Below are 16,467 nucleotides of genomic sequence, written 5' to 3' on the forward strand. Positions count from 1 at the left end.
ATGAGTTTCATCGGAGGTTCCCGGGAAAACCGCCCCCTCGAGCCCGAGGTAGACCCCGGCGCCATGCACCTCCTCGCGTCAGGAGCCGCTCGCAGGGGGGGGTTCTGTTACAGAGGAGGCTTCCGTTCCGCCTCCTCCGCACCACCAGAGGGAACCCTCGCCAGAATACTGATTCGGTCTCATTCGGACTCCTACTCCCATAACCCCTCATACCTGGGACTGACACGTCACACACACACCTGCACCTCATTACACACACACAGTATAAAACACACACGCACACATCTCCTCCCCGCGAAGTCTTGATTTGCCCCGGCTGTCATTTCTGAGCGTTATTTGTGTATTACTGGACTGCTTACTCGTTGCTCACCTGGACTGTTACTCGATTGTTATTCTTCTCTGTGTACCTCGACCCTTGGATTGTTTATTGGATTTGTATCTCTGCCGCCTGCCCCGACACCCCACCTGGTTTTCGTTTCTGAGTCTGTCTATTCCCTGTGGACCCTGTTTGCTGTTGATTTGACCCTGCCTGTACCCGACTTCGTTAATAAAAGCTGCAAATGGATCCAAACGCTTCCGCTGATCTGTCACACAAGCTTTAAAAATGGTTTCTGTTCATTTATTTTGCATTTTTCTGGTTTAATTACGATCATAGTTTTTCTAGATCCTGCATTAAATTTATGCTTTGAGCTCACTATTTGGGGAACAGACACAGTCTTTATAGATTGGACAGTGCAAGTACTATCATTTAAGCGTTAAGAACAAAAGCCATCATAGCAATTATTTGAGAATGTACTTACTAGTCAAATGGAGCGTAGCATCCTGGAGATGTTGTCCGACAATAGTTTCAAATATTGTAAATATACTATTTAAATTCATATATTTAAATATACTATTTAAAATAACTGTTTTGTATTTGAATATATTTTAAAATGTAATTTATGACTTTGATCAAAGCTAAATTTTCAGCATCATTACTCCAGTCTTCGGTGTCACATGATCCTTCAGAAATCATTCTAATGCTGATTTGCTGCTCAAGAAACAATGTATTATAATTATATATACTGGTGTTAATAATATATAATATATTGTTGTTGTTGTTGTTGCCGTTATTATTATTTAAAACAGTTGAGCACATTTTTTAAGGATTCTTTGATGAATAGAAAATCCAAAGATCAGCATTTCTTAAAAAAAAAAATGTTTCTTTTCTTTCTTTCTTTCTTTCTTTTTTTTTTTTTTGGAAAGACATTATGGAAATTAATATTTTTATTTCACAAGGATGCTTTAAATTGATCACAAGTGATGATAAAGACATTTGTTATTACAAATGATTTCTATTTTAGATGAATGCTGCTCTTCTGAACTTCTATTCATCAAAGAAACCTGAAAAATTGTACTCCTCTCTTTTCAACATAATAATATTAATAAATGTTTTCTGAGCAGCAAATTAGAATATTAGAATTATTTCTGAAGGATCATTTGACTGGACTAATGAACCTAAAAAAATCAGCTTTGATACAGAAATTAAAAAAAAAAAAAAAAAAATTATATATATATATATATATATATATGTGTGTGTGTGTGTGTGTGTGTATATATATATATATATATATATATATATATATATGTATGTATGTATTCAGATTCATTCAAAAATCTGTAATTGTACTACTATTTTTTACATTCTGATGGAAAATAGCAAAAAGTAACTATTCTGGTGCTGCTTTATGGTCTTTTAAGGGTTAAATTAGATTTTATGCAGTAATATTCGTGAACGGCAATCTATTGAAAATATCAGCTAAAGCTTAAAGAAAACGCCGTTCTGACAGCGTCTTTACATCCATTTTGACCGCTTCCAGCTCTCATACCATAAGTACACGATTAGATGCGCAAAGAGAAAAAAAAGTGCGGCTGATGTGACTGTGTATTTTCAAGACGCGGCTGGCGTGACCGCAGTCACACACAGAGTTGAGTCAAGCCCAACTCCCTAACCATTAGGCCACAGCTGCCCCCAGTTTACTCACTGTTACTTGCATTATAGCAACAACGGTAATGTGTGTAAATAGTGTGTAAACAATGCAAACAATATTAACGGCAATGACACTGGTGCTGCTAACGGGCTATAAGCTAGCGGACTTGGGAAATCAAAACAAAACTATTGATAACAAGCCAATCCGGTTGTTTTAGTTGTAAAATAGAACATGGGGTATATTCACACGTTATAAGAAGCGAAAATAATAGGTGTGTTTGACTTAACGCATCGTTGTGCAGCTCGATCAAATTCTGACTTGAAGCAGTGCATGCCGGTTAGAAATTTTGTCCGACTTGAGGCTGCGCTGACGCCACGTGACTGTCACGTGTGGCATCAAAGTACCGCGATAGTGATTCGAGAGCAGCGACTGACTCAGCCGGTGCAGTTTCTTCAGAGCGGCTGCAGGAGAACTGATGACCACATGGCTGTTTCACGATTGGCCAGATTCACCACATGACAACGATCACGTGTGTTTTGGGTTTATTGTAACATCCTTAAGTCCGATAATACTCACAAATCTGTTTTTAGATTTTTACTGTTTTTAGAACAGTAAAAGTGTTTTTACTGTAGTCACAGTGTTATATTGTCAGTTTTATCATAAAACACTGATAAAAGCATAAATAACCCCACTTTATTAATATTTAAATAGAACGTGTTTATGTTGATTATTATTCTTGTTCAGATGGCTCTGTATTAAGCAGTATATGAAACGTGTTTCTGTTGCTCATGAAAACGCTTTTAAAAAGTTGGTGTATTTGATAAATATTGCATTTAATTCACTTCATCTGTGATAGAGCAGGCAAACACCGCGAGAGCTTCACTAACGAGAGCAGAAAGTGTCCGACTTGACCGACTCGTTGATCTCCGTCTGTAGCTGTAGATGAAGTCGAACACACCTAAAGGTTTACAAAATTGACGGAGCTCAAACTCTAAGCGTGCGGGAACAATCTGCGCTCTAACCCTGATCAAACACAAACACACCTGAGCATGTTAATCAATGTCAGGATTATTAGAAAATCACAGGTAGGTGAGTTTGATCAGGGTTGAAGCTAAACTGCAGGAAAGTGGATCTCACAAGCCAGATTTGAGTATCCCTGTCCTATTTATATATATTTTAACATCTTTGTCTTTTTAGTGCACCTTTTTATTTTCTTTAGTCTAGAACATGTACTTGTGTGACAATCTGTGTTGTAAGGAAGAACAACATATATAATAATATATATATTTTAATAGACTTTCAGACTGCAGTATCACTGAAGAAGGTTATAAAGCTCTGGCTTCAGCTCTGAGATCAAACCCTTCACACCTGATAGAGCTGGATCTCACAGGAAATGATCCTGGACAATCAGGAGTGAAGGAGCTCAGTGGTTTACTACAGGATGGACTCTGTTCATTAAAGACCATCAGGTGAAAAAGACCTTAAAATATTTAAAAATGATCCGCAGATGTGAAATCAGCTGTATGAAAATAGATAGAAGGGTCAAATGCACCATTGTTGAATAGGAATGACATGAACTGAAATTAAATAGCAGTTCAGAGAAATTCAACAGACACAAAACAGAGTTTGTGGCAAAAAAAATAAATAAAATATATATATAAATGATCTGAAATCCTTATCTGCTTCCTGTAGGTTTCTGAAAAGTCCTGCTGCAGAGGAAGCATGTGAGTATCTCACTGGAGTTCTGGGTAAAAGTCCATTACTACTGAAAGAACTGGATCTAAGTGGAGATAAATTAGGAGATCTGGATGGGGAGAAACTCTCTGCTCTTTTGATGGACTCTCATAGCAAACTGGAGAAAATAATGTGAGTGAACATTGATTTATACATTGAAACCTCTTTGATTATTCATTATTAAAGACTGTCAGTCACATGTGTAATCAGATATGAAGAGCTGTTGATCTGATGTGTGTTGAATATGTGCTGAATAATAATAATAATAATCGTTGCGTTAGTTCAAGCAGAACACGTCAGTCAAGCTCACATCAGCTGATACCACCAACACTAACAGTATGCAATATAACTGTAATAAATATACATCATGAAAGGCTGTTTTTGTGTTCAGGCTGAATAATTGTGAGCTGACAGAGAAAAGCTGTTCAGTTCTAGCTACTGTTCTCTCCTCCAAAACCATCCTGAAAGAGATGAACCTGAACAACAGTCGTCTGCTGGACTCAGGAGTCAAAGAGATCTGTGAGGGACTGAAGAATCCTGTGTGTGAGCTGAAGATACTGAAGTGAGTACACCAGCAGCTACACTCAACACCACAGCAATGAGATCAATATTGCACATTAGTTGATGATGAGAATATTGTATAGGTTAAAAATACATTTTTATTTTAGAATTTTGTTTATTTCGATGCAGAATGTTGTAATAAATTAGCTCAAAAGGGAAATATTTATGATGAATTCTAATTGGTTATAATTAATTATGAATATTTAATCAGATCTTAGAATTAACTGTAGCAGAATTAACGTTACAATTATTTGATCTGTTTGTCCACCGAATAGACAGTATAATCATTCATCAATTCTAGGAAAGGTTACTTTCTGGCCAAGAAAGGATACATTTCCTACTTCAGTTAGTACTAGCAGTAACTTAACTTGTAGTAAACTCAAAATGTAGCATGTAGCAAGATCAAATATTCAGTGACTTCAAATTGTGAGCAGCACACAGAGACAATCAATTGTGAGTATATGCAATTTAATAAATGGAACTACAGTTAACATACAACTAACTAAGCAAAACATGTGTACATATACATAGAGAAAGAGAGTGAGAAAGGAGAGAGAGAGAGAGAGAGAGAGAGAGAGAGAGAGAGAGAGAGAGAGGCAAGAATGGCAGTATTTAGCGTCAGTTAACCAGCGACCACATGAGAATCATCAGAGAAGCAAAATCACCTTAAACAGGGGCTCAACTTAAAACGCGCATCTAAATAGTTGTAAAGGTTACTTGCATTGGCTTTGTTGCTGAACAAGAGTCCTCATGCGGTAGACAATGGAAGTTCTCGATGAATTCCTTTAGGTATTCTGGAGGTTTTCTCTAGTTCGTTCGAAGATAGGAAAATACACAGCGAGTCGACAAAGTTACTTGAAGATAAACTACCGGAAAATTGACTCAAAGGAAGAGTCTTGGAGAGTGTCTCGAAGTTTTTTGAGCATGGATGGGTTGGTGTTAGGGTCTTTTGATAGTTTTCCTACCATACCCACCTTTGGGTGAATTGGCCAATACAAAGTTTGGATTGCTGAGCGGGAGAACTTTTCTTTGTCTCCATTTATGGCCCATTTGCATGTTTATTGCTGGCCTGGGGAATTGATGCAGTTTTACCCACAATATAGTACAAACAGTATGATGCATTTTCTAATCACATGGTGTACACCATTGTTCAGAAAATAAAGTGCAAATCGTTTTGATACCAAGAATGAAACATCTAGAAGGTATTAAACCTGAGATACATTCATACATTGAAAATACGCATTTAGAGATTAACTAGTACCAATAACGAGGGCTAACTGGGCTAATATAACATAGAAACATACAAGCAACACATGCATATACCAAGTACATTTATAACTGGTTAAATATAGTCTAAATAAAGAAAAAGGTTTCTATGTGTGTGCGTTATGTGTATTGGGAACAGTCTGCCAGCCACCAAGGATCTGAGGTGCTTGGTGCTGGTGATTGCCTCCCTCATGGAATGCCTTTGAAGTCCAATGGGGAGACAAGAGTTGATCTGCTTAGCATCTTCGTGAGAGTAAGGAGGGAACCATAGACCATTAAACACCCATATAAATGTAGAACGTGAGGCCAGGTCTGTAATTTATATGCAAATGTCAAAAGGCTAAAAGGTTCTCTACAATGTAAATCCTAAACGATCATCAATGATCCTAAGCAGACGCTACAATGTCTTTACAAACACATTAAACAGGAGACTTTTCAGACGCGCACTCCACTCCACCTCAGCACCAGTTGTTAGTTAGTGTCCTGTATCGTTTCATATCAAAGTGTGAAAGAAACTGAGCATGCAATGTCTAGTTACAGTTGGAGTCAAAAGTTTACATATACCTTGCAGAATCTGCAAATTGTTAATTATTTGGCCAAAAATAAGAGGGATCAATTTTCTCTTGTGGACTATATGCAAACCATTGCTTTAACTAATCAGATTTCCAGTTGGCAACACCGGGTCCATCTAGCAGACATACGATAAAGTCAGCGTTTTCACATTTTTTTGATTGGATGATGGCCAGAGAGTGTACTATTAGTCAGAGTTAGCAAACAGTTGTTTTGACAGTATTATTAATGTTTCTAAGGTTTCTTACTGCATGATATTGTTTATTTAGTACTGACCTGAATAAGATAGTTCACATTAAAGATGTTTACATACAGTCCATAAGAGAAAATAATAGTTGATTTTAAAAAAGGATCCTGTTCAAAAGTTTACATACACTTGATTGTTTTTTTTTTATATGATCAACATTTTTATTCAGATTTAGTTTAACATCAGAAACTTATATAACACAATTCACAGTTCAGCTTCAGAAGTATGTTTATTTATTATATTTATTATTATAATTTTATTTATTATTTATAATATTTATTATATTTATATATTTCTGAATAAATTGGTGTGTTGGTGTAGATACATTTATAAAACTATAGCTGTGTCTCATTATGAAGGATGCACCCTCCGGAGGCTGCATTCGAGGGCTACATACGTCATAGAGGCTGTTTCATTTCAGAAAAGCAAGTAGGACACTCCAAATGCGATCTTCGAATGCGTCCTTCTTTCACAGGAATTCGGAGGTTGCATGAGGTGTATCCTTCGCTGCTACAGATAACTCAAAATTCTTTGCGTCGCCATAACCAACGGTCGTTTATTTGAAAATAAATTGCGATGCCAGCAGATGTAAACACAAGCGACAATGTGGTGTTTAAATATAAGTAAAACTAATACATTTTTGTCCTCCTTTTTTCTGTAATAAATTTCGCTTTCGCCAACCTAGGGAGGTGAAATAGGGTAGTGATGGGTACTCATGTCACAGCTGATGTTATGATTCTTGGATCGTGTCAATTAATGTGTGGTTATGAGTACATTACATAAGAAAGATTGGTGGGATCTCTAACTTGTAGAACCTCTTCTGTATTATCAACACAAGGAAGACACAAGTTGTAATAAAATAAATTTTATTAACAAAAGAACGACAAGAGTAATCAACACTGCTAAATGAATACCATGAATGAAAAAGGAATAAAGTGCATAAGATGCATAAAAAGCAAGTGATAATGTTGGGAGTTGCTATGTCAGAGCTACGTTATCTGGACAGATAAACTGTTGCTACTCTGAAACAAATAAGGTGAAGAACCTTATTATGCATCAACCAAATATGTGTAAGATTTGTTATCAACTGCAATCAGCTATATAATATCTAATGTAAATTAGAAAATCATATACTGATAATATACAACAATGCCAAGGTCTTCGGAAGAGGTTTGGAAGTGATATTTACGTTCGCTGTGGTTGAGTGAGCAGTCCGGTGGTGGCGACTTCTTCCACTGTTTGCGCTGGTGGCAGTACAGTGGGGAAAGGAGCAGGAATCCGTTTCGACAGCCTTGAAGATGAAGCGCTGTAGGATGCTGATCTCCTGGAGCACCAAGGGTCCTAAGATCTGAAACACGCAGATGTGGCCCTGGAGTAGGTGCTGAAGATCCTTAGCTTGGAACACGCAAGCAAAAGTACCTGAAGTGTAGGTGTAGGTTTGCTCGCCGGAGCTTAACCTTGTTGCAAATGTCTGTGTGTCTTCTGCCTCTCTGGGCTGCAGACTTAGAACTTGGTCAATCCGCTTTGTCTCTCTAGGATGGAGACTCAGGATGCTGCATCTGTTGTTGTCTCGCTGGACGAAGACTCTGAACGTAGACTATCTTTTTCCTCACAGGCTGGAGGCTCAGAACGTGGTCGTATCTGTTGCTGCCTCAAAAGCTGGAGACTTGGACTTGGTATCTGTTGTTGTCTCACCCTTGCGGGTTGCAGACTCAGACCTGTGTATCTGTTACTGTCTGTCTGAATGGGAGACTCAGAATGAAGGTTTCTGTTGTGTCTTTCCCCTATGGGACTCAGACTCAGAACGTTGGTTGTCCTGTTGCAGTCTCTTCCCTTAACGGATGGCAGACTCAGAACAAGGAGTGTCTTTTGGAAGGGTACCTTCAGGGGCGGATCTAGAAAATAATTTTTTGGGTGGCAAAAGGGTGGCATGGGGTCTATGAGGGGTGGCAACTCTAAGAAAGCCCCCATGCAGAGTTTTTGGGGATTTATAGTCTGACATACACAGTTGTGTTCACAAATATTGCATTACCATTAAGTAATCATCTATACTGTTTAAAATGAAAAATAAATAATAACATTTCAATGTCCATCATGACACCAAATCAATAAACAATATATATAAAAAAAACTTCAACAGCTTATACAGTAATTGTTTCTGAGCTTGTATCACTAAAGAAGACATGCAATTGTATTAAATTACTACTTAGATGGTATAAATCACGTTTTAGTGCAAGTTTAAAATGTTAATTTCGATTATTTAATGTTCATTTCCTAACATTTGAAAGAAATTTATTACAATAATAATTATAATATCAAAGCGCATAGCAACCACCCTGAATATCCTAGCAACCAACTAGCAACACTTTACCAAACATTGTACTTGTAACTTATAACTGACCAAACTATTTATGTTTTTAAACAAGTCTTAAGACAAGCCAGCATAAATTTGCCTTTCGAACATTTCAATCTAGTTACTACATGTATTCTTAAATGATTACACACAATTCAAACACAGCAATGACTTTCCTGCCCAGTGAACACTCATGAGATCAATAACACTAACAAAAAAGTCTTATTAGGAATTAATTTGCAACTCAATGTCTATTACAGTATAAAACATAAATTAAATTACAGATTGCTAATTGTGCAATTAACATTTGGGAAAAATATTTTAATTTTACTATTGGAAAGTAATCTTGCAGCAGATGAAAAGCGCCAGAAAAGTTCAAATAACAAAGAACTGTATATGAACTTGGCATGCACCACAATACAGTACAGTAAAAAATTAAATAAAAAATTAAATTCAGCATCCTCTGCTAAATTTCATTAGAGTATACAGTACTATTTGGTCTCCTGACACAAGACTATATCTCCAGGTAGTCATTTCTCAGTTCTGCAAAAATGCAGTAGGCTACACATAAAAAAATGGTTACAAATAAAAATTGACAATCAAGAAAACTGCGATACGACCGGATGCTTACCTAAATCTGCTATTAGCTTCCATGATCGGAATCTTCTTATTGATTTCATGCTATTATTGTTTCGTCGGATACGGCAGAAAGGCCTGATGAATCCATATCGATGATGAAGGTGCTGTAAGCGGTCAGAGAATCGGATCACCAAACAACTACGCGATGAATCTCAGACATATCCGGACAGGATTGTATGTCTCAGAGTACTCAGAGTTAGCCGAGAAGCAGTAATTATCTGATTCATGAACAAATGTAAAACACTTTGTTAGTGAACTGGACCGTGCTTTGTGTTTTTGAGTCAAAACAAACCGGTTCATAACAGTCATTTGTTAATGAAGTCGAATACTGGGCGCACTGCGTGCACGTGCAACTATTGTGTACATTTAATTGAAATAGGTGTTTTTTTGCCATTATTTTGCGTTACGCTGTCGTCGCTGCGGCTGAAAAGTAGCACATGAAACACTGCTTACATTTATATTTTATTCTGTGATAATTCTGGGGTGGCAGGTGGGGTGGCACAGCTTTTTCTTAGGGTGGCACCTGCCACCCCATGCCACCCCGGTCGATCCGCCCCTGGGTACCTTTATCCCTTTCCGATGAGGAGGAGATTGCAATTTGGCACTTCTCCATTTCCATGCTGTGATTGGCTGGTTCCATCAGAGTGGGGGGAACACGTGGTGGCCCACGCTTCTGTCCTCCTGTGGAATTTATTTGCTTAGTCCAAACACAAAGCTAGAAAAGTGTCACTAAAGTTTTACCAGTGCATTTCTCACTTCTCAAACCATAAACAGAATGCATTTGGCAATGTTACGAACACATTAAGTCCAAACATGATGGAAAAAGATTGAACTGTCATGCATGGATTCATTTGTCCATTAACAGCTGAGTTTGTGTATGAGGTTGCACTACACGTTGCTGTCACAAGGAATACTTATTTCTCTGAATAAGTATAAGATGTGTGTGTGTGTGTTGTAGTGTGTATCAGTTTTAAGGTTTGAAAACATAGTTATGAATGGATTGGATGGATCTTCATGATCTCTCTTAGTTTCACCCACTGCTGCTGCATCTGGAGGTCCTGAGGAATTTTTATGGTTGGTCACAGGCCAAACCATTAGGAATCAGTCTCGAGGTGGGTGAAGGGCACAAACTGCATTTTGACCAATAGGAAGTTCTGTCCTTCTCGGGCTTTGTACCAAAGGTCGTCGTCTTGTGCTCTAAGAGGTGTCTGGCTGTTGTCCTGGCATCTTTATCTGCTGGCGTTGGACAGTTTGCTTATGTTAGCTCACCAAGATCCAATCAAAATGTAGCAAACCTCTGTCCACTATGGTGGTCAGGGAGGGCCCCCTTGCCATAAACTGGGCCCTGGAATGTGCTGTCCACTACATTTCTTCTCCTTTTTCTGTAACAGATGTCAGTTGTACTTATACTGCAGCTCCTCAAATATGCAATAAAATAAAACAAGTAAAAAAACAGTTTATTTTCAAATTACTTTCCAAGTTTAGAAATAATTTTCCTTTATTTATTTAGTGTTAGAGTGCAACTAGGTAGCCGCGGCGTGACACAACAATTGTCGAGTCCAGTGTAGACTGTTAGTGTGTTGTCATAGTAATGTGATACTTTCTTTTTCCTTTTCCGTCCATCCTACGAAGGCCGTCTCATTTAATTCTTGGCATACGCATCCTACGGAGGATGCGACCTCCAAAAGACATGACCTCCGGAGGGCACATCCTTCGAAATGTGACACAGCTATTGACAAACAGATTGCTGTTTTGAGATGATGAAAAATGTTGATACCCTAATGGTGTAATACATGCTAATGAAGTCTTTTAATGTGTGGGTTTTTTTTTTTCTTTTTTTTGTCTTTCTGTAGACTTTCAGACTGCAGTATCACTGAAGAAGGTTATAAAGCTCTGGCTTCAGCTCTGAGATCAAACCCTTCACACCTGATAGAGCTGGATCTCACAGGAAATGATCCTGGACAATCAGGAGTGAAGGAGCTCAGTGATTTACTACAAGATGAATTCTGTTCATTAAAGACCATCAGGTGAAAAAGACCTTAGAATATATAAAAATGAACCACAGATGTGAAATCAGCTGTATGAAAATAGATCAAAGGGTCAAATGCACCATTGTTGAATAGAAATGACACAAACTGAAATTAAGTAGCAGTTCAAAGAAATTCAACAGACACAAAACAGAATCTGTGCACTGTAAAAAATGACCGTGAATTTAACGGTAAAAATACTGTAAAAATGCTACAGTAAAAACCTGTTAAATGGTTAACGGTAAAAGGCCGTAAAATTTACAGTGAACAGTGAAATTTACCGTAAACTGACATTCCCAGTATTCCCTGTATTACATTTTTTTTTTATTTTGTTTTTTTTTTGTTGAAATAACCCTTTCTTCTTATTTTTTTCTTAGCTGCTAGTACATTAGGGTTGTATGTTACATCTATTGTTGTTAAATTAATGTTTATGCATTATTTCACCTTCTATATTTTAATATTTAAAAGCTGTTCGTGATGAGCTTTGGTTCATCATGTGATTTTTCTCATCACCACCTGCTTTTGGTGGTTATCAGTGTATTACAAAGGTACAAAACAGATTAACAGACATTAACATTATATCAGTTAATAAAAATTACGGTATTTACCTGTAAATTTAAGTGAAAACCGCAAAACATAAAATGTTGCTACCGTATTTTTAACGGTAAAATTCTGGCAACCACAGCTGCCAGTTTTTTACCGTAAATTTTACGGAATATTTTTTACAGTGTGGCAAAAATAATTCAAAAATATAAAAATCCTTATCTGCTTCCTGTAGGTTTTTGAAAAGTCCTGCTGCAGAGGAAGCGTGTGAGTATCTCACTGGAGTTCTGGGTAAAAGTCCATTACTACTGAAAGAACTGGATCTGAGTGGAGATAAATTAGGAGATCTGGATGGGGAGAAACTCTCTGCTCTTTTGATGGACTCTCATAGCAAACTGGACAAAATAATGTGAGTGAACATGATTTATACATTGAAACCTCTTTGATTATTCATTATTAAAGACTGTCAGTCACATGTGTAATCAGATATGAAGAGCTGTTGATCTGATGTGTGCTCAATATGTGCTGAATAATAATAATCAAGTGTTGCGTTAGTTCAGGCAGAACACATCAGTCAAGCTCACATCAGCTGATACTGCCAACACTAACAGTATGCAATATAACTGTAATAAATATACATGATGAAAGTGGTTCTGACTGAAATGCTGTTTTTGTGTTCAGGCTGAATAATTGTAAGCTGACAGAGAAAAGCTGTTCAGTTCTAGCTACTGTTCTCTCCTCCAAAACCATCCTGAAAGAGATGAACCTGAACAACAGTCGTCTGCTGGATTCAGGAGTCAAAGAGATCTGTGAGGGACTGAAGAATCCTGTGTGTGAGCTGAAGATACTGAAGTGAGTACATTTCACCAACAGCTACACTCAACACCACAGCAATGAGATCAGTATTGCACACTGGCTGATGATGGGAATATTATATGTGACCCTGGACCACAAAACTAGTCGTAAGGGTCCATTTTTTTTAAATTGAGATTTATACATAAATCAACATCTGAAAGCTGAGTTAATAATCGTTCCATGGATGTGTAGTTTGTTAGGATAGAACAGTATTTGGCCAGTATTAAAGTTGTACAAATAAGGTTCTTAGCAATGCATATTACTAATCAAAAATTAGGTTTTGATATATTTAAGTTAAGAAATGTACAAAATATCTTCATGGAACATGATCTTTACTTAAAGGAGAAGTTCAATTCCAGAACAACAATTTACAGATAATGTACTCACCCCCTTGTCATCCAAGATGTTCATGTTTTTTTTTTTCTTCAGTCGTAAAGAAATTGTTTTTTTGAGGAAAACATTTCAGCATTTTTCTCCATTTAATGGACTGATATGGTGCCCCGAGGTTGAAATTGTAAAATGTAGTTTAAATGCGGCTTCAAACTTCAAACCTTCAACTTCAAAATCGTTCTATATTGCTGTTTTACCTTTTCTGCTAAGGGTGTTTGATCTTCTTTGCATGTTCACTTTGCAAAGACTGTAGCGATGTAGGATGATTCTGAAATGATTTTTGAAGTTGAGGGAGAAAATGTGATTGGAATTTTTCGACAAACCCTAACTGTCTTGAACCAGAATACACAGAGTTCAGGGAGAGTAAGACAAGACGAGCATTTGACATTAAAAAGTATTTCAATTGTATTATTTTTATGAAAATAACTGATTGTTTCTCTAGATAAGACCCTTCTTTCGCGGCTGGGATCATTTACAATCACATTTGGGATCATTTGAAGCCACATTTAAATTGCATTTTAGAAGTTCAAACTTGGGGCACCATATCAGTCCATTATATGGAGAAAAATGCTGAAATGTTTTCCTCAAAAACATCATTTCTTTATGACTGAAGAAAGAAAGACATGAACATCTTGGATGACACGGGGGTGAGTACATTATCTGTAAATTGTTGTTCTGGAAGTGGACTTCTCCTTTAATATCCTAATGATTTTTGACAACATTTTAAAAAATGATAATTTTGACCCTTTGATCTTCTAAGACGGACAATGTACACAGTGTATTAAGATACAGACATCTCTTTCCACATCTCACTGAGAGAAGATGTGAGAAAAGCCCCTTTCCACCTATTCTTTCCATTCACTTCTCCTCACCCATCTCCTCTTACTCAGCTCTCTCAGAATGGCCAATAGCATAATATAATGTTGTACATGAACACAAGTGAGATCCATAGTCATGTACCAAACATTTGAATCATTTGAACTGTCACTGTGTGTCTGGTACAATGGTCTCATTCTCACAAGAAGTAAACTAAAAGTAAACAGATCCTAAGAGTTCAGAGATGTTTTGCTCACTGTTGAGGGTGTACTTTTTTCCAGTGTCTTTCATGCAAATTACCATCTGTCCCCAGAAGGTGCAAACGATCAAGTCTAGGAATTGATCAATGCAAAATTCAAATTGTTAGTTCCTGTCTTCATCTTGAGGAATATCTGTCTGGGTCTGAAGTACTTAAAGAAGTGTAGCAAAAAGATCAGGGTGCTTTCTGTAGCCAGAATGAACCCATGGTTGACACATTTCATACTGTGTATTTTTCTCAAGTCAAGTATGCATCTTACTCCTAGATTCATCTTGGAGATCTTGATGTCTCGTATTGATTTGATATCTTTGAATTATCTGTATAATTGGTTTAATACATATTTACCTGACTGACAGTAAATTGTTACAATTGATTTTATTCTGACTTACTCTGAAATGATTTTCTCAAGTAGATTAAGTGAAGGCGTATGTTACCGCAAAAACCAGGGTTAAGTACATACTAGATCTCAGGTTAGATGGAGCATAGGGCACATCAGGTGAGATTCTAGATTTCTGACTGATTGACTTTAGTTAAGTTGTTATGCAGTTGCATTAACTATGGGGGGGCTAGACAAAATACTATTGGAGTACTAGCATGGTTCGGGCATATTTCATAGTACTAGCCATGACCTCTGGTTATTGTCTCAGCTTTATTCAAGTTTTATTCAAGATTTAGTGACTTTCTCACCCTTTTTGAGACTTTACTCAAAAGCCTAGCAACTAAATCATTTTCTTGGACAAACCTCATTTACATTACAACACTCACCCACTGACATATTTGTCATTAAAACCCTCCACACATCACTTTTGACCACTGTTGTGTTTGGTGGGGTTAGTGTTAAAATATTTAAAGGGGTCATCGGATGCAAACTTCACCTTTTCTTATTGTTTGAACATTAATGTGTGTTGGCAGTGTATGTACAAATCTATACCCTATAATGATAAAAATCCATGCAGTGGTTTTTAATTAATCTGTAAAAATAATACTTTTTCAAATCACGCCGTTCTCAGATGCCTGTCTGTGTGCTGTGACACAGACAGAGGCCACTCCCACCACAGTTGATTGACATGAGCTCTTACCTCAGACCTATCAGCTGTAACAGTCAGACCTCCACTGTTTCGATGCTGGAGCAGTGATGTAAGTTAGACAAGAATATCTCCAATTGAGCGATTGAGGTGTTGTGTTGCTGGATGTAATAATGAACATAGTGGTCGTCATTTACTCCCGACATCTGAGCCGCTGAAGATTACATTTGTTTGTGAAGGGAATGCGCCTCCCGATCTACATTAATGCATCTATGTTCACACAAATCATTGGTGATCCAGCTTCACCTGCAGCAGAAGTGAGTTTAAGGTTTTTTTAATGAAACTCTGCAATCACCTTTCCTAATAACCTGCTAGTTAGCAAGTTTTGCAGCTTAACGCACTAAATGCCACTAAAGTAAACAATCTCTCAAAGCAGCAGAGAGAAGAGAGGGGCGGGGCAAGCAGAGCTCATTTGCATTTAAAGGAACCCCTCAGAATGAGATGATTTCTGCAGAGCTCATTTTAACAAGGGTGTTGTTTTACACTACCATAGTTTTAGACTTTAGACTCTAATGAATCATATCAACTTGGGGAAAGTGGGCATACGATGACCCCTTTAAGACCCTGCTTACTGTGTCATCACCAGTGCATTGCTGCATTTTTCCTACTTGTATTTCTGCAGTTAGAGCATTGAATTGTAGAGTGTTTCTTACTTGGTCAGTTACAAAAAAAATGCTTGGTGATCAGGTTTGTATCATTTTATCAATTCCATATCATCATATAACTCCAATATGTCATATGTTCATTGGAAAGTGTGTGTCTCCTCCTCTTTGCTGCCCTCTTGTTATTCTTAACTAGGTTAGGAGACGTCTCCAGCTCTCTTAAATAATTTAGGAGCTGAGACATAGTCTTAACACTTAAGAACCTTTATGAATCACTCTTATTCTTAAATGTAAGAATAAGAGTAAAATGATATCATTCTTAGAATTTTGACACACTTAAGACTAAAATTTTACTCTGAGCAGCTTTATAAATACGGCCCCCGGTTCATACCACGTCTGTGATAAAGTCACATTAGCTGTCGCCGCTGGGGAAGCAGCGCTGGCACATACACACACACACACACACACATATATACATACACACCCGCTTACTTACCTCATTCATTCGCCGCACCGTACCTCCCTGCTGTTGCCGCTATCAGAGTAGCGG

The 16,467-nt window shown here is 37.4% G+C and overlaps 1 protein-coding gene across 1 annotated transcript; it reads left to right on the top strand.

The window, feature by feature from the left end:
• LOC127159514 (ribonuclease inhibitor-like) lies at nt 1–12,815 on the top strand. The gene is made up of 6 exons (XM_051102324.1): nt 1–176; nt 3,663–3,836; nt 4,096–4,266; nt 11,194–11,367; nt 12,146–12,319; nt 12,592–12,815. The coding sequence occupies exons 1-6, from the start codon at nt 1–3 to the stop codon at nt 12,764–12,766; spliced, it is 1,044 nt and encodes a 347-aa protein (XP_050958281.1). The 3' UTR covers nt 12,767–12,815.
• Nucleotides 12,816–16,467: the final 3,652 nt, after the last annotated feature.

This window comes from Labeo rohita, unplaced genomic scaffold (genome assembly GCF_022985175.1).
Source record: "Labeo rohita strain BAU-BD-2019 unplaced genomic scaffold, IGBB_LRoh.1.0 scaffold_223, whole genome shotgun sequence".
NCBI classification, from domain to species: Eukaryota; Metazoa; Chordata; class Actinopteri; order Cypriniformes; family Cyprinidae; genus Labeo; species Labeo rohita.

Excerpts from the sequence above, each read along its gene's own strand:
- LOC127159514 (XM_051102324.1), top strand. The coding sequence starts at position 1 with ATGAGTTTCATCGGAGGTTCCCGGGAAAACCGCCCCCTCGAGCCCGAG. Across the intron at positions 177-3,662 it reads CTCGCCAGAATACTGATTCG|GTTTCTGAAAAGTCCTGCTG; the intron begins GTCTCATTCGGA and ends TGCTTCCTGTAG. Across the intron at positions 12,320-12,591 it reads AGCAAACTGGACAAAATAAT|GCTGAATAATTGTAAGCTGA; the intron begins GTGAGTGAACAT and ends TTTTGTGTTCAG.